We start from the raw sequence: 22,853 nt of genomic DNA on the forward strand, positions 1-22,853 counted from the left end.
AATACCAAATATTTAATTTATTTAATATATACTTATATTTAAAATTCCAAATCAATTCCAAAATCCCATATATGATTAAAAACCATTCCATATAAGAAGATGAATATGAATCAAGGGGATGCACGAGGTTTTTCGGTCTCACCGGCAATATTATATACATACATAATAAAATTAATGAATAATATCAACGTATTAACATAATACATTCAAAATATAAAAGATGGGCAGTTTTTGTTGATGTCTTAACAATGCATATTGAATTACAATTCAAAAGCCCATATTAGATTTATAACCCTATCGTAGATAAGTCTTTTTGCGTCGATGCCCCAAGTGTAATCCAAATGATTCCACTCAGCCATAGGTACTCTGAATTTGCCTACCGCATTTCCAAGCTCTTTAAATAATTTATCAACGTCACCACCATCAGCCAACCAATCATTGTCGCTGTAATGTAGGAAAACTGGCGCAGTGATGGATTCAGGATTGTACTTTGGTGGGGTAAGCGAACCATAAGTGATAAAATTATTAACGCCACGATCATACTGTCTGAATCTCTTGGACATGTGCTCTTGTCCATAATGGACAAGCTGTCTGCTGGATGCACCCGCTGGAGTGTGACTCATATAGAGTGGAAGCATTGTCTGCAACGAAAGTTAATTTATAAAAAAATGAATTCTTTTGAAAATAAATAGCAATTTACATATAATATTTGCGTTTTTATCAACTTACAGTGTTCAATTGATCGGGATTATATCCAGCCAGTAAGAACAAAACATTGGTACAAACGGGTACAAAAATTGAACCTTCACCGCAAAGTAGATGGGATGCCAGTGTCATAAAGTCACTGGTTGGTAAAAATTCATTAACTCCAAATAGGGATGTGACTAGCTGTAATAATTAAACATTCTGTTAAAATTAATCTAGAACATAATTTAGCTAAGAAGAATAAGGAATCTAATCATGATCAAATGGTTTCAGATTTAAATCTTTGAAAATTATGATTGACCATTATACCAAATAAATTGAGAACAATAAAGTCATCGGCACTCACTCTATTGTCCTATTCATTGGTAAATAGCTTTCACAATATAATATAATGATAGGTTTTTGTTTTAATAGTCCATTTTATATCATTAATAAATATAAAGTAATTAATATTATTATACCTCAATGGTATTTGCCATAGGTGCCATCATTCTAACGAGTGGACTCTTAAGATTTCCCATGTAAGCGACTGGAGAAAGAGCATGCATTGAAGCTATTTTATTGTTGTACTCTTTCCTATTTGAACCCATTACGAAGAATGAGGTTGTGCCCTGAGAATGACCCACGTAGTGCAATTTTTTTCTTCCAGTTTGTGCAAGAATGTGATCAATCATGGCAGGCAAATCATAGTAACCAATTTCGTTCCAGCTGAATTTCCAAAATTTGGATTTGTCAGGGTTAAGTGTAGCATGTTTTCTGGAATAAGTGTTGCCTCTAGCATTACCCATCCACACGTCAAATCCAGCATCAGCTAAGAGGTAGGCTGAAATAGTTTAAATTTTTATTAGCTAACTGGCAAAAAATATTAAAAAAAAATCAACGATCAAACAATTTGTGGGATAAATTTACCTAAAGCATTATCTGGTCTATTGATAATCCAATCGACCGAGGACATGAGTAGTCCATGTTGAAGATATACTGGAGGTCTATTTCCACCTTTGCTTGTTCTTCCTTCTGGGATTCGATGCATTGTAAGAATATATCCATCGTCAGTTTTCACTTCATGTACTTCTACTGGATATCCATATTTAGTAATAAGACCAACCTATAAAATTTATATCAAAAAATCATTATTAAAAAATATTATATGTATTAATTGTATGTACATATGTATACTTACAGCGTCTAATAATGAATCTTCAATTATATCTCTTGGAATTTCATTTTTTTGTCTTGATGAAAGACTTCTTAAATAGCTTTCACCGTGTGGCGAGGAGCCACTGTGCACAAGCACAAAAGCACTGACAAAAATTAAAATTGTCAGCATCTTCTTGTAGCTGAGACAATTAATTTAATGAATAATTTGGTGCGTTTATATACGAATTTAAGAGCATAGAAATATTTTGTAATTTGTGACTCAAAAAAACAAAACCGTATATTAATTATTTATATAAAAAAAAAAAAAAATATATATATATATATATATATATATATATATATATATATATATATATATATATATATATATATATATATATAAATATATATAATGAATATACCACACTATTTCACACAAAATATATGTAGTCCACACTATTTCACACAAAAAGAAAATACATATTCATAAAATTAAATATTCATTGGCTTTTCAATTGTTAATTAACAATTAAACCATTTATACACATTTTCGAGACTAATCCAACATACAAATTTGAATACTCAATTTATTTTGTGAATTTAAATTTTAAATAAAATAATGAGTTATATACATACATACATACTTACATATGTACATATGTAATTATTGTATATATGAGCGTAATTTTTTTTAAAGACACCCATTACCTGTATTTTTTATCATGGATTATTAAAATTGCATATATGAGAAATTTGCGATAACGTTGACATTTTTAAGTTCTATAATACGGATCAAATTTTATTAATATTTTTATCGCTTTGTTTTAAATAAACAATGTTTGATTTGTTATCATATTAAATAAAATATGTATTTGTAAAAAGCACAAATATTATAAACAATTTTTTTATGTAATTTTTTATATCAAGGTGTATATGACTAAAGAGCGGACCCAGAGCGCGCTGTCCATTGTTCACATGTTGTAAATGCATTGTTAAAGGTTTGCCGAACCTTTTTTCCGGTCCTACCTCTATATATGACATTCAAATGTAATATAAAATTCTAGGAATTCACCAATCATGATAATTTCTATTGTGTCGTTAATTATTTATTATTATTATTATTTTGTCTTCAAATTCAAAAAAAAGAGGACTAATTGCAATAAATCAAAAAACATGTGGAATGATTGCAAAAATATTTAGAATTAAAATTGAAATACGGAATCCTAGAACTTTTTTAATTCCACCCCAAGTCTAATTAAAACAATTTTTTAGACGTGATGAATTTATTAAAATTTGCAATAGATTTTGGGCTTATTCTTATATAATACAAAACTATGGACTAAACATGAATGGATTTTGATCAAAATTTGATATACATATGTATGTATTTCAAGTGGTGTCACCCCAATTTTGGAACAACGGGTTTCCAATTTTTTTCAATTTAATTATTTTAAAAATATATATGTATGTATGTATATACGTTTTTTTTCGATCAAGGCACTATTACATGAAAGTTCATTAAATTTTCAAGATTTGTATAATTTTCAACAAAAATTATATGAAGTTTTAGATTAAATAACGGGTTTCCGGAAACCCATGGAATCCATTAGGGTGACACCACAATGTACATACATATGTTTGAAATATGAGTTTTTATATAATTTTAATATATTTGATATAAGGGTTCCAAAAAACTGTCCGAAAGAAAAAGCCGGCTTTCGGTTTTTTTACAAATAAAAAGCTGGTTGGCCGGCTTTCACCGGTTTTAGAAAATTAAGATGTCTTTTAAGCTCAAAATTTTTATATCGAAAAAAAAAATGTAAATATGTACATATATATTATATTATGCAAAAAAATAGTTTTTTATAAATTAAATAGAGTTATAAATATTATGAAATTTCATAAGATCATTATTATATATTATTATTACAAATAATACAATTTGTATTATATATCACAGCTGTAAAATGACAGAAGTATGTGTATAAAAAAAAAATATTGTAAAAATATTATATATATATTTATAAAAATAGTTACACAAAACTAATGAATAATTGTATTAACATAATACATATAAAATATGAAATAGGGGCAGTTTTAAACAGTGTTTTAACAATGCATATTGAATTACAATTCAAAAGCCCATATTAGATTTATAACCCTATCATAGATTAGCGTTTTTGCGTCGATGCCCCAAGTGTAATCCAAATGATTCCACTCAGCCATAGGTACTCTGAATTTGCCTATCGCATATCCAAGCTCATTAAATAATTGATCAACGTCACCACCATCAGCCAACCAGTCATTGTCGCTATAATGTAGGAAAACTGGTGCAGTGATGTGTTTGGGTTCGTACTTTGGTGGTGTGAGTGAACCATAATTGATGAAATTATTTAGGCCATGATCAAACTGTCTGAACTTTTTGGACATGTGCTCTTGTCCGTAATGTACTAGCTGTCTACTGGATGCACCAGCTGGAGTATGAGCCATGTATACGGGAAGCATTGTCTGTAATAAAAATGAATTTGCTTTCATATTTTCAAAAATAAATGTTCGTAAATGGAATAATATTTACTTATTAACTTACGGTATTCAATTGGTCAGGATTGTATCCAGCCAATAAAAATAATACATTGGTACAAACAGGCACTAAAATTGAACCTTCACCACACAGTGCATTTGCTGCCAATGCCATGAATTCTGAAGACGGCAAAAATTCATTAATTCCAATCAGAGATGTGATTAACTGTAAAAGACAAAAGTTGAATAATCCGTGCAAAATATTTGTCTCTATTTATTAATTTTGTATTTTTTTACCTCAAGTGAAGATGCAAACGGTGCCATCAATCTAACGAGTGGACTCTTAAGATGTCCCATATAAGCTACTGGAGATAGGGCATGCATTGAAGCTATTTTATTATTATAGGCCCGTTTTTCCGAACCCATAACGAAGAATGTCGTTGTGCCCTGAGAATGACCCACATAGTGCAATTTTTGTCTTCCAGTTTGTGCAAGAACGTAATCGATCATAGCGGGCAAATCATGGAGTGCAATTTCATGCCAACTGAATTTCCAAAATTTGCTATTTTTGTCAGGATTGAGTGTAGCGTGTTTTCTAGAATAAGTGTTGCCTCGAGCATTACCCATCCATACATCAAAGCCGGCTTCAGCCAAGAGGTATGCTGAAATAGTTTACATGTATTTTAATTAACCGACTGTTCAATTAATCGTTTTATTTTAGTAATGTTAAATAAAAACATACCTAAAGCCTTTTCGGGTCCGTTTATGATCCAATCATCTGAAGACATTAGTACTCCATGTTGAAGAAATACGGGGGGCCTAACTCCACCTTTGTTTGTTTTTCCTTCAGGGATTCTGTGCATTGTAAGAATATATTCATCGTCGGTTTTCACTTCGTGCACTTCTACTGGAAATCCATATTTAGTAATGAGGCCAACCTGTATTGAATCAGAGTATAAAATAGTGCGTATGTAAAATTTGTGGTAATTATTGCAATATATACACTTACAGCATCCAATAATGCATCTTCCATTACTTCCCTTGGGATTTTGCTTAATTGTTCTGGTGAAAGACTTTTTAAATAGCTTTCACCATGTGGCGAAGAGCCACTGTGCACGAGCACGAAGGCACCAATAAATATTAAAAATTTCAGCATTTTTGTCGATTCTGCTGAAATCTGTACCAAACTAAATAAATTCGTTCCATTTATATACGGAACTTGGAATATTAAAAATAAATAGTGTGCGGTCTAAAAAAAACATTGTTTTAAAGCTATAACTTGTTACTTATCATACATAAAAAAATATGAATATCATTTTGCAGGAGTTTTTATCGAGAAGAATGCAGAGCCTGGAATGTGAATGAATACAAGCTTTAAATTAAATATTTCTTTTTAGTATTCAAGTATTTAAGACAAATTATTTAAGCGTAATTCTTACAATTGCTTTTAGCTATTCTTTTTATTATAAACAGCCCATAATTCTTTTAACTTGAATAAAAACGACTTTCTTTCGTCGTCGAATTATTTAAGTGACTTAATTCAATAAAATCATTATAGGTATACGAGAAATACAATTGATTTATTAATAAAAATACCCAAAACTAATTGACATGGCTGTACATAAGTTTATCAACTATTGGGCGAAATCAATTGAAATAATAGCCAAAATCTGATATATGAATCATTGCATATATTATGCAAACTAGCAAGAGAGCTTTTTTATACATAAACTCACAAAAACTTCATTAAGGTGATAAAAAGATAATGACAAAATTTGTTAATAGAATATAAAAATGACGCCGTGTAATTTCTTGAAAATGCTAAAAATATATAAAAACTCAGTTTAGTTTAATACACCCATTATTTGTATCTTGCATCAAAGTTTATAGTAATTAATAAACAGAAAATCGTTGATACAATCGGAAGTTTCTACGATAGAGATCAAATTTATTTCTATTATAAGATCGAGATCACATTGTATGAAACTTATTCAATTAATAAATATCTTAAATTCTAATTTTAATTCTTTAAGTCACTGCATATTCGTCATGCAGTATAGATAGCTATTACAAACATCATTTTCCATATTTATATCTTAATTACCGTCTATATACGAAATATCAATAGAGTATTGAGATCGTAGAAAAGTTCGACCTCGACATATTGACTGCTTTGTAATTAGAATCAGTCACTGATCACGTTTCCATAGTTTTTAAATGATATTTGTGTGTTTGTATCGTTGTAATTTTCTTGTTTTGGGCAGTTTATTCAGACATGTATTCGATATAAGTTTTCAATATATGTATGTATATATGTACAGATTATATTTTCAGCATTTCTTTGATTTTTTTTTGTCTATTTGACTTTTATCGTTATCTGTACACAAATAGTTGGACACAGATGTAATAATAAAGACAATGTCCGATAGAGATAATGATCGATATTGTGCGAAAATAATATGTGATCAATTTGATTGTCAAGCTACTGCATATTGACCGTTTCAGATAAGTTGTGACTATCAGTATCGTTTTTATTGTTTTAATTTAATTTATTTAGCAACTAAAATTTAATTGTATTGTGGATTAGGGTATGTTATAATGATTATATTAAAAAATAAAAACAAGATTATACAATAACATAAGTTTATTTCAGCACATAAAAATAAATTAACAAAGATCACAAAAAGCTTCAATATGAAACAAGTGAAATTATATTTATTAATTTAAATTTAATGGTAATGTCAGAAGATTTCTAATGTCTTTTGTGTATAAATAAATTTATTTGTGATCATTACTTCCAAAAAAAAGTTAGATAAAATCTAATATTTAAATTACCAGCAAAGTGGTAGGTGTAAAAGCAGTGCGAGGATAATATTATAGTATTGTATTCAGTGGTAGTCCGTGGAAAAGCCTTTTGGGGATACTGTATGTAATAAGGGGGAGTTGCTCCTGATCATACCGTATTGAGAATTAATCTAAATATATGACTATAATATGTATAGTCACTATACACTAACATTATACATATTATGTATTCTAAGAGTACAAAATTTATAATCATTGAAATTGATAAACGTTTTAAATTAGATTTCGAAAGCGGCACCAAAAATTTAGAATAAATACGTTAATTAAAATCACAGCTCAGTTAATATTGTAGACAATATGTATACATTATATATGTATGTTGATTTTATCATATAATAGATTCTCTTCTTTTACAATAAGTAAGTAATAAAACATTCTACCACATTTTTTTTCACTAAATCTTATGAAATAAAATAAATAGTAGGAATTCAATTAACAGTCAAATGATTCAAATAATATTGAAAATTGACATATTATTTTCAAATTACTTGTCAAATCAAATGGAATTATGTCAATAGTTGCCATGCAAATAAACCGGTCTCCGTGACGGGCCGGAATGTGAAATTACCGAAAACGCAAATATCGGAAGGCAAAGATTGAAAATCGAAAGATCAAAAAAAAAGGGTGCATGGTAAACAGTACATACTCACGTGCATACTCACGTACATACTCACTTAATTTGCGCAAGCAGGATACAACAGGAACAAGAGGAACAGGCTTTTCCTCCCGTATTAATGTGCGCGCGCAGAATGTACCGTTTACCATGCACCCTTTTTTTGATCTTTCGACTTAAGATCTTTCGATTTTCGATCTTTGCCTTCCGATATTTGCGTTTTCGGTAATTTCACATTCCGGCCCGTGAGGTAGACCCCAAATAAACATATATGTACATATGTACTAATTTCTTTAAAAATAAATAACATTAACAAGCTTAATGAGAATCTAATTCAATATCAAAATTACTAGGTTTGCATAAAATATTATATTATTATATTTGAACTCATTTTTCATTAAAAATACCATATATAAAAAGCTAATGTTGCTTTGGATGTTTCGAATTATATGAAAAATATTGACATATATCTACTTTTATTTTTAATAATAATGGGTCATTTACTAAATGTATTTCTTTTACAAAAAAAAGAGAGCAATGATAATAATAAATATCTTTTAGATTACTTTAACTAGGACTAAATAATAAAACCCTGGTGAATTGAACTATTTTCCAAACTAGGTGAACCTTAGGTAGGATTTGAGTGCATTGGGTAAAGGCAATTTTTTCAATGCATATAAGAAATCTTGCGTTTTAGAAGCATTCAGTCTAAGTCTGTATCTAATAGCCCTTCTACATATGTGTTTCAACGAAGGCACACTTGGTCTCAGCATTTCTTTTATTTCTCCTATTTGATCCAAGTCCATTTCTTGCATATACGGTGCTAGCTGATTTTCGAGAGAATTAGACAACTTCACATTCAAATAGCACATCGGTAAAATCTTTTTCAAAACCTGAAACATGAAAAAATCTATTTCAGTTAATATCTATGTATATAAACACAAAATGACAGTATGATGATGTAGAAATGATTGTTAACCTCTGCAGATATTCTATGTCCAATCATTTTATACTTCACTAATTTACGAACTATTTGTTCGGGTTCAACTTTTAAGGAATACGTCAGTAAAATGGGCAGAGTATGACCATAGGATGTAATGGAAGCAATTATAGCATCTGGTATTTGAAGTTTACTACTTTTTGGCATAGTCGAATAATCTACGTTGCATCCTTGTCTGATCAAAATATCTATCACCTAAAATATACATTTAACACAATGTTAAATTATAATAATTTAAAGATATATTTTGAATGCAATAAAATTCAGACCTGAGCGTGGCAATCAATGTGATCGCAATAGTGTAAGTACACAAGCGGTGGACATTCATCTTCATATAGTGGATTAACAGCTACTCCTTTTGTTAACATCAAAAGCAGCAAAGACCGACATAGATCTTTTGACGATTTGTAAATGTATTCTATTACATTTAATATGGCGCATAGAGGTGGGTTTACACTGTAACGAGGCCTAAATCCAAAAATGCTTTCTAAAATAACGTGAAATCGATCACACTCATTGAAAAACTCTGGTCCAAGATCTGATTCCAATAACGTTATAATTATATCCATTGAAAAATAAAGCGGTTTGCATGCATAGTTCATAATATTTCTGTTTATAACATTCACATCAGTTACGGGCAGTAAGAGTTGGAACAGTTTAGAATGGCCGTGCATTAAAGCGATATATAGAGGTAGTGCTCCTTCATAATTTGGCAAGTCAGAGTTGGCATCATTGCCCAGTAAGAATCTAGCCACATCCAGAGCTCCTCGCTGTGCTGCTAAAATTAGTCCCGTGTTACCATCGTAAGCACATTCGTTAATATTAGCTACAATTGGAAAAATCGCCTCGACACAAGCTAAGGTTCCCTTGAAACAAGCAAGCAAGAAAGGCGTCAATCCATACGAGTTCCTCAAACTGGGCTCAGCTCCGCAATGTAGTAAAATAGTAACTATATGAGCGTGCTTTTCTCGAACTGCTTCATGGAGTGGACTATCACCGTCAAAGTCCTGGATATCCAAATCAGCCTCAGCGTTAATTAGCACTTCAACGGCTTCAGTTCGTCCTTGTCCACAAACGACGTGCAGCGGTGAAACATTTTCATTAGATGTCTTATTGACAATGTCGGTCGAATTACTCAAGATCGTATTGATAGTTTTCATCGAACATTTATTCCGACACGCCAGGAATAAGGCAGTTTGACCTTCGAACGTTTCAGACGTCGGGATAGTCCCTGGGTGTTTCAGAAGGAATTCGAGTGCGTCAATCGAATCATTTGCTGCTGCCTCGTGAAGAGCTGTCCATCCCCGATTGTCGGTGCAATTTTGGTTTCGTCCGCCCTTAAGAAGCGTACACAAAGCCTCCAGGTCATTGTTCCTGGCTGCCAGGTTTAGAGAGTTTGTAGTGCGTGGATTCAGAGCGCTGAAATCCATTGTTCAATGGGGTCTATAAGGCACTGAGTTCATTAGTTGAGATGCGTTTTCTTATCAATACTGTCAGAAAAGCAATTTGTCAATACTTATGAATTTTTCATGTCAACAACGAATTCATGAAATTTTCTATATATAATTATTCGACTACCCACATATTTTGTCAACAATATTTGTTTTATAAATTTGGCTGTGTTTTGATTATTTTAGGTAAATATAAACAAAATGTCAAGTGTTGTATGATCAATTACTCACTAGAGGTATTAAAAAGTTTGCACTCATTTCAAAAATTTAAGTATTGACGTAATGTTAACTTGACATGTAAGGGTCAAACCCACTTTTCAAATCGAAACGTCAATTGACATTATGACATTCATACGTGTCTTTTTTTTTATTTGGCCGTAACATCACCAAATACATGGCGGTGAAAAAATTAGCCCAACTCATTATTGTACGTAGAGACTAAGAAAAACAGTACAGCTATTGGCCACTTGAATATTTCAGTTACAAAACGTAATATAATTTATTTTTACTGAACTCACTCATGCAACAAAATTATTATTAATTTTGTATTGTAAAAATCGGTTCGGTGATCACTAGTCAAATGTGAACCAGTCACAGGACAACCGGTCGCTCTAGATCGGTCACACGTGATCACACCTTAAAATCGGTCAATCAGTTTTCTCGTGACCGATTTTAGGGTGTGACCAGTTTTCTCGTGACCAGTTTTAGGGTGTGACCAGCTTTCTCGTGACCAGTTTTCGTGTGACGGGTGATCACGTGTGACCGATCTAGAGCGACCGGTTGTCCTGTGACTGTTTCACATATGACCAGTAGTCCGTTTACCGTAAAAATCATATAAATAACTCAACAAATAATACAAATTTTCTTTATTGATAAATTTTTCTGCAAATGAACTGTTAAGAGTGGATTTATTAATTTATATTATAGGGGATGGACGAATGAGACGACTGCCATGTTAATGCACGTGTTTTATTTATGACAGCTGAAGGCAGAGTGAGGTAGCTAACTCCGAACACAATCGAGTTGGTCCCCACTCGCAGGAAGGTGACCAAATTCGACCATTTCGTATAGCGAGCCGCCACAATATAAATAATCAAACGATGAAAATACTTTAATTAATTAATTACTTATTTTTGATTTCTAATGTCTAGTGTTTTTTACCATGGCTATTTTTAATGTACATATATAAATGCAGACTTTAAAAAGTCAATAAAAACAAAATAAAAACATTATTGTATTGATAGAAACACCATATAAACTAAATTTAAAAACCAATTTATTTCAAATCCTATAGGTACATTGGTTTTTGTTAAAAAGAAACAAATTAAAAATTGCCTTGTATTTGTGTTTTATACAGATGAGTGGGTAAATGTTTTATATATGACCTATGAGATGAGTTCTTTTCTTAACAGTCACCCTATAATCAGGAAAAAGTTTTTATAATTTGCACCGTTTTAAATTTCACAATTGTGGTTGCAACAAGCATATAGTCGAAAAAAAGCCTAAGAATTTTATTTAAATTAAAATCTTGAGATGTCAATAAGTTTTTATTAATATAATTGTTATGTATGAGTTGTTATTGAGGTAGTACGTATATAAATATTATAAACGTTAAAAATATTACAATTTATCAAAAAGAATATATGCATATGAAGGCCTGACGAGAGGGGGGGGGGGGAGGTACGAATTAAAGCTAACAATCGAAGTCCAGCCGCCGAAAAGACCTGGGTCACATTTTATATTTAAATTATGGCAAATTTTGTTCCAAAAATTAATAATTAAAAAATCTTAATAAAACAGCAACTTGCACTAATTGAAAATATAAAAATAATTGTTTCAAGTATCCATAATGGAAAATAAAAAAAACGGAGCGGATTCGTAGATACACCAAGGCCTGGATTTTCCTTGAAGGCTCTGTATACATTTATATTCTGTAAAATAAACTTACTTACACATGCTGTAGTCAATGTGCATTAGATGTAATCAATGTGCATGCAGATGTAATCAGTAACATCATGAAAATAGAAATTGACATTTGGGTTAAACAGTTTAGAAAATTGGAGGAAAAAAAATAGAAATACGAAATAAAATTTACAATACTTTATTTCTTACACAATACATAAACGTTCATTCACTGAAAGTAAGTTCTGTATATTGTATCTAATTTTATAATGTGAAAGAATGTGATTTTTTAAATATAATATAATGTATTCACTAAATAAAAAAAATTAAACTAATCATATATTTCACAATGTAAAAAAATGAAAAACACTATAAAAATAATTATTAAAATGTACAAAACTAAATATTATATATACTATATATGTACATTTTTTTGGTGGGGACAACTTAAAATATAATAATTATTAATTATCGTGCATAAAACGCAAAATTTGGCAGGTACACTAAGAAGCTAAATCTACTCGTTTGTAGGCACTGATTTTCAAAAAATATTGAAGACTCAAGAGATATTTTTCAAATTATTTTTACATTTTCGACTGTGGAAATAAATTTCATATTTGTAATTAAATTTCAATTGGCATCGTTTACATTTGTAAAGTACATTTGGTCTTCTATTTTCCAATTTTTTTAATAAGAGTCTTAGTAATTTTTTATTTTTGTACAAAGGTGATTTTCTATCTATTATATTGGAACAAAACAGTGATCGGTCTCTTTTATTCCTGTGCTTCTTATCCGTCTTTTTAACAATAGTCTTGTGTGTTTTGAACAAGCTCATATCGAGCTCAATTTGTTTACTTTTTACAATTTTGGATATTATCGTATCTATTTGGTTAATCGGTTTTAAAGGTACAGTTGAAATATCAGCATCAGATTGTCGTTGATCAAGCGGTGGTGTGTCAGTTTCAATTGTATCAGAATTTGGACACATAGGTGACGCATCAATTTTATCTAATTCTTGAACAACTTTCTTTGGTTGGCTTTGTTTTCTCGATCTTCTCAAATGCGTGCCATTTTCATCTACATCCCACACGTTCATACTGGAATATTCAACTTGATCGTCGTGTGGTTCAAAAATAAAATGTTGGTGTCCGGAATTGGCGGCCAACAAAGGAGAGCGTTGTGCAACTTTGGAATGTTGTTTAACATGTTTGTTTAATATTTTTAAATTTTTGAAAGATAATGCACAAATATTGCACTGAAATTTAGACTTCTTATTTTCTTTATTGCCAGATTTAATTTTCTTTGGTATTTTAGTTTTCTTGGTAGCCGGCCCCTTGGCGATTTCAGCGGGAGATGTGACAATTACTGTTGTAGCCGTAGACTTCTTTGTTAGATCACTCTCGCCGACCTGTTCGGCTGTGGTGCCAACATCCCCCGCTTCAGGAAAATCCTGAACACTCCGTTCATCGGACGGATAGCCCTTCCCTTCATAGTCGTCTTGGTCTGACCCGTCGGAAGCTTCCATGTAATTGAACAAACGGGCGGCTCCTTGCTGCTTTGGGGGGCGCCAGGCTCTCACAGAGGCCACACCGCCACCCCCGCCGATCCCACCCCCTCCATCGCCCGACCTGCCAACGGAAAAGAGCTTCATCAAAAAATTAATATTACTCTACCTTCGGCATACAACAAACACAGACAGGCCCTAGCTAAATCTGGCGTGTTAGTGGATTAATTATATTAATAATTACACTTTAAACAATATGATTAGTAAATCTAATAGAACAGAACAATCAAATGAAAGAAGGTTAGATTTAATGTTATTCATTTTGGCAAATAGATAAATACTTCAGACTTTATTCTCACGACTTTTTAAAATAAAAAGGTTGTAAAAAACATTTAATGATTTTCAGCACATATTCAATTCTTCATTTTAGTTTATTATTCATTAGATTAGATTGGTTTCGAAAATAAACTAAAAATAAAACTGAATTTACGTACACCAAAAATGGGTTGTCAAAAAATAAAGGAAAATATTATTATAATTAATTTTATGTTAAGAGTTAAAAATATATTTTTATGTAACATTGTTGATTTGAATATTTTATAATATTCTAAATTTCAGAAATAAAATTTGAAGTATTTCTTTTTGACTTTACATACATATTTGTACCAACACCAGAAATTTCCCTTTCTAATGAACAACATGCACCAACGAATAGATTGATGTTTATTACCCAAACGTGGACATAACTGGGGCTGTTGGTCCTCCACTATATCCCGCTCTAAGCATTGTATTGGGTACTTTGATATTTCGATTTTCGACGTGGCTGCAATACAAAATACACATTAGCAAAAATAAAAATTATAAAAAACTAAATAATTTACGAGTGTAAAAAAAAAAATCGAGATTCTCACTGTTGTTCTTGTAAATGAATGGTGAGTTGAGCTTGGTCTTCGGCCAAGAAGGAGCATTTTCCGCATGCTTTCTTATTGTGAACTTTGGTAACGTGGGTAGCAAGTCTTTCGGAGCGGGCGGCTTTGTAGTCGCAAAGCGCGCAAACGAACGGCTTCAGATGTGTATTAAGATGCCGCTTCAAACACCAATTGTCCACGCCCGACCAAGGGCAGTAACAACACGAGTATCTCTTCTCTCCCTTTTTCTTCGACGAGCTTTTGGTGATGATGTTGGGATCGTGCTCGGATTTGATCTGATGCATTCCATGGTCGATTTTACCGTGCTGTCTGACTGCGTACTGATCGGGCGGTACACCAGCCTGCATGTCGTTGCCTGGCTTCGGGTAGTAGTTTGTGGGGGCTGATTTGGGTATTTGTCTTCGTATTCGGTTCAAATCGTACGGATGGTCTCGGTGCATTCTCAGGAAGTGTTTCTTGACGTGATCGGCTCTGTTGAATTGCTTCTGGCAGACGTAACACTCGAAGGGCTTCTCGTCCCTGTGTATGTTCTCGTGGCGGGTGAAGAGGTCTCTGCGGTCTGTGGCGTAGGGGCAGGAGGGGCAGCCGTACCGTTTGTTGGGGGCGGCTCCTTGGGGTGTGGGTGGGGAGGCGGCGGGAGCTCGCCCCCCTGGAATTGGGGGCGGGGGGGCGGGCGACATGCTGTCTATTTTGGTTTTGAGCCTCTGCAGGTACTTGGTGACCTCGTCGAGCACCGGATTGTTCTTGACGAGGGTGTCTGTGCCACGATCGTCGGGCATGTTATGCTCTCTGACCAGATGCAATCTCACGCATCTCGCCCACGCACTTCCATACGCGCATTGTGGGCATTGGAAGACGCGCGCGTTCGAATGCGTGCCCAACCAATGTTCTGCTACGCGTGACAAGAAGCCCACGCACTCGCAGTCGACGCACTTGAACAGCTTCTGCGCAGGATTGTAGGTGGCTATGCGAGAGCTGGTCCATTGGAGGGACTCTTCGCTCGGAGACCATTTGTCCTCTGCCGCCGGGTTGGTCTTGGGTTGGAAGTTTGCGTGCAGAATGCCCGGGGGTGGGAAACCGTTCTGCATAAGAGCCGCTAGTCCGAAAGCAGTTATGTGGTCTTCGGGTTTCAGCAGGGATCCTTCTTCTTGCTCGACCCTATCTGGGAATTCCAGAGCGCCCTCTTCTCCATACAACTTCTTTGTGATCTCCTTGAACATATCCTCGCAATCGAGGGCCAAAGGCCCTGGTATAGCCACCTCCATGTCAGCTGCGTCTTATCTCCATCTGATTCTGAAATTTATATTAACTCTATAATTAACATTCATTATATAGCTTATTAGTGAAGTAAAAATATACATATATGAGAGCCTATAATGCAAATTGTATAAGATATAGTGTGAAAAAGCAAAAGTTATAGGCGTTTAAACAATTCGAATCTGACAAGACGAGTGGGTGGCGAAAAGTCAAACATAAAAGTCAAAAATAAAGACCACTAAACGTCAATATGTCCAAATTTTTTGCATTTTTAAACGTGTCCATTACGATCATTTTTCACCATCGAACTATCAGAATCGCTTTAAATTTCCATCGTTGACCAAACCGCGCAAAATGGCGCGATCGGAAGACTGTAGGAATAGATACTGAATCGTTAGCGAAGTGAAATATAGAAGAGGCTTGTAATAATAATAAAAATTGACCTACATTTTTCATGAAAAAATGCGTCACATATAGTAAAACACTTGAATAATCAAACTTTAAAAACAAACAACAAATCGTAACAGTTATCAGAATCTAGAATAGGTATGTATTTTTTTCAAACGAATCATTTGAAACTTTTTGCATCTAATATTTGGCAATACACCCACCCCTCGATTCACACGAAAACATGCTTTAAAAGAAGAAGTCATGTAAAAGCAAAATAGCAACTAGTTGGATTTCTATGGATTCAAATGTCCAATGAGACAATTAGATAAAAAAAATTAGACATACATACATTAGTACATTGTAGTTGCCATCGTATTTTAGTAAGAGTCGAAAGCGTCGTTTTATATTCGTGTAATATTATTTTGGCCGATTAGCTAAAAGGACCTAGAGCGGGTATGGAAGAAGATGATCGCAGGCCCCTCGTCGGGTAGCCCTCCCCCACCGTCGACACGGTTGCGGTGCGTCCCTTTCCAACAAATGGGGTTTGTGGAGAGTGGGAGAGGATAGGGTGAGAAGACCCTCGGCCCGGGGGCCCCCGTCGGTAAAAAGGGTCGGCGAGCCACCCCAATGGGGAACAAACACCCCTCGCCGACAAGTGGCGGCGAAAGGAAGCCCCCGGCACATGTGCCCGTGCACACTACAAAAAATCAAGACGCGAAAACCAACCACCTCATCGAATTCGAAACTATTTCATACATGTAATATAAACTATCTTTCAATGACGTACATACGACAGAGACATTGTAAGGCTTCTTCTTAAGGTTGCATATTAAAATGACAATGTTGAACATGAACTCTGAGTATACAAGCACGCTTTACAATATCAACTACGCCATGGTGTTATGTACAATACAAATTTATAAAAAAGGCAACTTTTTCCAATAGATTAGAATAAAAATACATAAATTTAATCTGGAGGTTCTTTCATGACTCATGAGATACAATTTTTTTTCGGTCTGCATTTTTGATCCACGTCTAAATAGCGATGTAATTGAGAAATAAACCAAAAATTTGAGATGCAATATATTTTGATGGAATTGGCTATGAAGGAATAATTTAATTAAAAATATGAAAAAAGCCTTATTCTTGAATTTTTCAAAAAACTTAATGAACGAACGTTGCAATTGATGGCTGAAAACATGACTTTTGCATCGTAAAGGCAGATATTTTTCGACAAACAAGTCTCTATAAATAAGATGAACAATTTGTCGACAAATTTGACTATCTACCAACAATTAAGGCTTTGTACACAACACGATTTTTTATTATTATTTTATTCCGATTTTAAATATATTTAGCTATCTTTTGTCAATATGATACCAAAATTGCATTGAAAAATCGCGTACAATTAGTTTGTCAAAAACTAATCTTTCCTACGGTCTCTACAAAAGACAAGTATGCAGACATGCAGACACGTGTTTTGCACATGCAAACAAAACAACTCTATGCCGTCGCGATCTTACCAAAACTCACCCCCTGGAATGTTTTCGGTGATTGTATTGACAGTGGTCAATGACGATGATTCCCATATTTGAAGAAATGCAGGACAAACTTGTCGAAATAATAAGATCGTACGAATTAACAATGACCTGAAGAAACGCTTTTCAGCAGATGGAAACCACGAGCACGCTAATGCCGTACGATTCAGTGTGTTTACGCCTTAAGTTTACGAAATCACGCAGGTAAGAACGGCACGTCGTATGCATGCCCCCCCCGCTGTGGGTGGTCTCCTATATTTCTTCAAATATGGGCTACACCGTTATCTATCACTAGAGGTCGGAATCTGAAGGGGCCGGAAACGTGCAGCCTATTGTTCCATTGTTGTAAATCCTTTGTAAAAAAGGTTCGGCAAACCTTTAACAATGCATTTACAATCTTTGAACAATAAACAGCCCCTTCAGATTCCGGGCTCTACTATCACTGTCAAGCAAGGATAAATATAAAGATACAATTTTACCGAAAACACTCCAGAGGGTAATTTTGGAGCTGGGCGTTCCATGAATATGTGCAAGGCACGGCCAATTTTTTTCGCATGTTTGAAAGTATCGAAAAAAACCACGTGCCACGTGCATCGCTGTGTGTTTTCGCAATCAATGCATATTTTAATCCACGTGCAATGCATAATTTAACGAAAATTAAAATGATGAAAAAATAATCATAATTCATATCAAATGAAAGCAATTTGTAGACAAACGAGTACAACAAAAGAGTGTGTGTTTATGTACTTTGAATAAACATAAAATGCTTCTCGTTTCTTTTCAGTTCCTTTCAACCTTCCCTATTCCAATGCGTTCCAGTAATCACTCTGCACATTGGGCTCAATGAGGTCAGTGAGTTATAAGCAGAAGACGGTTGCGCTTTTAGGACTAATTGCAAATAGCACAAGTAGGCAAACGTGTAGTTTGTCCTGGCGACGATCGCCAGGTGGGCCGCAGGTGTTGCGCGCACGCAGGAGGTTCAACTCCCTCTCGGTGGGAGAGGCCCACCACCTGCCCCACAAGAAGACACTACACAACCCACACTCGACCCACACACAAACTTGGCCAAGTCGTAGTATTATTCGTTGGGTGGGTGAGGGGTAGCTCCACACTCCCAAGCATATGGGTGAGCTCTCCTCAACCTGCAATTTGATGTGTGGGTAGATTGTGGGCGGCCCGGTGCACTTTTTACAAATGCTTCTCCTTTTTTTTCTTATTCTTTTTTGTGTATGCAAGCGAAGGCAGGTAGACATTCGGGGTGAGCTAGACCCCCACCTGGCCTGCACTCTCTCCCTATGTCCCCTCGTCTGTCTCTCTTCCACCCCTCCCTCACCCGCCCACGCATCCGGGAATCAACGCTATACCTCCTCCAACCCCCCCTCATCTCCCTCATGCAACGTTGCATAATTCAAGTTCCCTCCTCGGGTTGTGTGGACTCCTCGGCTCACGTGCGCAACCCCTTCGGGTTTGTATACCCAGTCTTGAATAGTTCCACACACCCACATTCGGTCAACCCTTAAAGCGATTGGAGACGCCGTAATATGTTTACGTAAACATTTTAATAAAAATAAATGCATATGTAATTGATCAAGTCACTCTCAAATCATATACAAGTCTTTAACATATGTACATATACACAAATTAGCTTTCATTAATTTAAGATAGAAGTAGACAAATTCCGATTCCTATCGGTCGATAAGCTTTATGATGAATGAAAGTTTATTATACGCGATTCTTATTGGTCAGAACATCTTAGCTGACCAAAAGGAATCGCGTATTTTCTTTCTAATGTCAAGCTCAATGAAATAAGATATAATATAATGTTTACTGAATTCAGCAGTACCAAAAAATGCTCGCTACTTTCCACAAAAATGATTGAGGTAGATAAACTCTACTATTAAATATAGTGGGTTACATCTTTTTTAAGAACTTTATTTTATTTTATATTTTAATTAATACCAGGAAGGCCTAATAGTTAACCCCAATGCGCCTTCTTGGCCAGAAACATTGTAAATTTGATAAAAGTATTATTATACAAAGTAAATAGATATCAATTAACATCCAAAAAGACATTTGTAATCAAATTTGTAAATTTGCAGCATTTTAAATTCGAGATGGCTGAAAACTCGAGATTTGCGAGAAAATGGGTAAGGTTGCCAATTTGCTGGGAGCGTTTCAAGAAAAATTAGATAAATTGACAAACTCTGACAGGAAATAATCGACCTGGAGACAAATCCAAAGTCTGCCCAGCAGAAATCAGTGGAATTTGAACCCGTGACCTCTTTGTTCAAAGCATTATATGCTAACCACTAATCTATTCTGCTGGTTATAATATACATATTCATTTAAACATGCATGTACCAAAGCTTTTTTTCAATATGAATATATTAGCATTTGGATGAGACTGACATGTATAATAAAAATAAATTTTAATCAAAATTTAAAACAAAAGAAAAAAAATTCTGAAAAAGATTCAAACTACATGCATACAACAAATTGAACAGCACTGAAAAAGTGCATATGCAACAATCTTCATTCGAAATGCAATAATACATATATGCATACCTCAAGCAGTGATATTTACAGAACAAGACTCCCGCATAGTATGAGTCAAAGCGATAAACACCGTGTTATGAACGTTTGCATTTGCAGACAATTTATTATACCTGCTTTCATTTTGACATGCGTGTACTGCAAAAATGTATACATATCTATATAAATTCAGTCATGATTACGAAATGCAACTTGAATATAAGTCAAATGAAAGGCGTGAAAACAAAAGAAAGATTCGATCCTGAAAACAAAGGCTGACGAAGAAGTCAATATGCCACATCGAAAGCTTGTCCACGCTGTGCGGTCACACGATCGATGTGTCCACGCTGTCTCTGGTGAATTTCGATTTCGTTGGCACGAAAGTATTTTCGCTTTTAGAAAGCGGGTGGAAATTTTGCGTAACAAGCGAAGATGTCATATTTGCGAGTAAACACTTAAAAAGTTAAACTCGTAACTTTGCGAACGGGTGCGCGCTTCCTCGAGTTTGTTTACTTTTGGAATTTAACGAACGTGTGCGAGTTCGCAAGCCTACTATGTACATATATAGCGCGATACTCGATGAAGGCGCGAAGCCAGGAATCATTATGGTTTGTAAATACTTAAAAACTTTTTGTATTACAATAGTTTAAATGAGGAGAACGTGTGTCAATATTCATTTATGCGTATTTATATCGCGTCTTTCAACTGTAGAGTGTTGACATTCGAATAATATACGATAGAAATTTTAAAATGCATCATTTTGAATATGAAATATTGCACTGTATGTATACAGTTAGGTAGCATCGATGCAATTATTGATTTTTTTTTAATTATATGTAGAATTAGTGGAATGTAACACGTACAAATTTTTTGGTTGCACCTTTCGAATAAAAACGTAAATTTTTTCGATTATTTATAGTAAATTATTAATCAAGCAACGAAAGTAATTATAAAAGAAATATTAATTCGAAAGATGCTTTCTTTTTTTTTACAAAGAATAAGAAATTTCGCTATCGAAAAGTGAATTAGTAATGATGTGAAGCTTTCATATGTATGTACCTTCTTTGGTAAATTATATTAATGACCAAAATGAGCAATATGGCAAAGTATGAAAACGATCGGATAAGAGGCAAACTTTTTCCTGAATTGTAATCGCAAGTGAAACGTAAAGGAGGTATGTAAAAAATAAAAATAAAACTGGAATGCAATTTTAAGAATTTTCAAAAATTTCAAATCATACAAGAGTCTACTGTGGAAGATAAACGCAACCGAATATATAATGGCTTATCTTTATAATATACTCGTGATTTTACCCGGCTTCGCTCGGTATTTGTATTATAAACCACTTAAATAGCTAATCTAATAGTAAACATTTTATTACATTTATTTGAATAGTTTTATTTTATTTATTTGAATATATTCATTTGTTTTTTTTTTTATTAAATTTAACGACACGAATTCTACCACACAAAGCATACATAGTCACATACATACATTAACCTTACAAAGTCTCTTTCGAAATTATATATTAGATGAAAAAAAAAGTTTTAGTTTTCACTTCTGATCAATTCGATTATACATACATAAATGCTAAGAGTGTAAAAAAAATATAACACACTATTTATAAATATATCGGTGGAATTGTATTTCCATATAGATAAATAAATAAAAAAAAATGTTCAAAAAAATAACGAACGTTATTTTTAAAATTAGCAAGAAAAGACAATATAAAAAAAATATATCAATTGTAATTTTGTGTACCTGTTAGTATATGATAAGTAGAAGATAGTGTATTTAGAAGAAGAAGAATAAGAAGGAGAAGAAGAATAAGAATAAGAAGAAGGCAAAAGTTTGTTTACAAAAGGAAATTGTTTGACATTACATAGTAGGTGAGTGAGTGAGTGAGTGGTGTGGTAATAGTGAGTGGGAGAGGTGAGAGGTGAGTGTTGGGTGCGTGAGTGGAGAATGCGCGCGCGCCGTTGCAAGCAAAATGTTTGGCAGCGCTGGAGGCGGAGGCGGAGGCGAGGGGAGGTAAGGGGTGTGGTGGGGTGGTGTGGGGTGGCGGAGGGAAAGGGGCCAGGCGAGGGCAACGAGTGTCGGGGGCGGAGGAGGGTTGAGGGGAGGGGGGTGGCGGCTCACCGGCGTACTCGGGCGTCAGCGGGTCGGGGGGTGGCGAGAGGCGAGAGGCGAGAGGCGAGGGGCGGTCGGGCGGTCGGGCGAGCGGGCGAGCGGGCGAACGGGCGAAGAGGCGAACGGGCAGACGTCCTCCCACTCGACGGGCGCGCCTGCACTAGCGTGAGCGACCACCCGCCACCCCCGCCACTAGCCCACACCACCTACCCTACTACGACACTCGCTCCACTCACTTCGACCGTGCGTCCGACCCACCGTCGCCGTCGTTTACTACGCGCCGTGCCATCTGCCTACAAACACTCCCGACAACCCCACCTATTCCTATTCCATTGTTAAAGATACATTACTCGTATAGCTCATCTACGATATTAAATTAT

At 34.5% G+C, this 22,853-nt stretch overlaps 4 protein-coding genes across 4 annotated transcripts; all 4 read right to left on the reverse strand.

Annotated features, from left to right (window-relative positions):
• LOC143915369 (lipase 3-like) lies at positions 1-2,048 on the reverse strand. The gene is made up of 5 exons (XM_077435986.1): positions 1,886-2,048; positions 1,615-1,810; positions 1,167-1,528; positions 730-888; positions 1-641 (listed from the first exon to the last, which is right to left on the reverse strand). The coding sequence occupies exons 1-5, from the start codon at positions 2,030-2,032 to the stop codon at positions 261-263; spliced, it is 1,245 nt and encodes a 414-aa protein (XP_077292112.1). The 5' UTR covers positions 2,033-2,048; the 3' UTR covers positions 1-260.
• A 1,794-nt stretch (positions 2,049-3,842) lies between these two features.
• On the reverse strand, positions 3,843-5,540 carry LOC143915604 (lipase 3-like). Its single transcript, XM_077436312.1, has 5 exons — positions 5,372-5,540; positions 5,105-5,300; positions 4,660-5,024; positions 4,430-4,588; positions 3,843-4,350 (listed from the first exon to the last, which is right to left on the reverse strand). The coding sequence occupies exons 1-5, from the start codon at positions 5,516-5,518 to the stop codon at positions 3,970-3,972; spliced, it is 1,248 nt and encodes a 415-aa protein (XP_077292438.1). The 5' UTR covers positions 5,519-5,540; the 3' UTR covers positions 3,843-3,969.
• Positions 5,541-8,042: 2,502 nt separating this feature from the next.
• Positions 8,043-10,648, reverse strand: LOC143915380 (uncharacterized). The gene is made up of 3 exons (XM_077436006.1): positions 9,110-10,648; positions 8,820-9,035; positions 8,043-8,733 (listed from the first exon to the last, which is right to left on the reverse strand). The coding sequence occupies exons 1-3, from the start codon at positions 10,268-10,270 to the stop codon at positions 8,458-8,460; spliced, it is 1,653 nt and encodes a 550-aa protein (XP_077292132.1). The 5' UTR covers positions 10,271-10,648; the 3' UTR covers positions 8,043-8,457.
• Positions 10,649-12,635: 1,987 nt separating this feature from the next.
• chn (zinc finger transcriptional factor charlatan) lies at positions 12,636-22,635 on the reverse strand. Its single transcript, XM_077436319.1, has 4 exons — positions 22,483-22,635; positions 14,609-15,919; positions 14,428-14,520; positions 12,636-13,821 (listed from the first exon to the last, which is right to left on the reverse strand). The coding sequence occupies exons 2-4, from the start codon at positions 15,889-15,891 to the stop codon at positions 12,753-12,755; spliced, it is 2,445 nt and encodes an 814-aa protein (XP_077292445.1). The 5' UTR covers positions 15,892-15,919; positions 22,483-22,635; the 3' UTR covers positions 12,636-12,752.
• Between the last annotated feature and the right edge of the window lie 218 nt (positions 22,636-22,853).

This window comes from Arctopsyche grandis, chromosome 8 (assembly GCF_051622035.1).
Source record: "Arctopsyche grandis isolate Sample6627 chromosome 8, ASM5162203v2, whole genome shotgun sequence".
Classification (NCBI taxonomy): domain Eukaryota; kingdom Metazoa; phylum Arthropoda; class Insecta; order Trichoptera; family Hydropsychidae; genus Arctopsyche; species Arctopsyche grandis.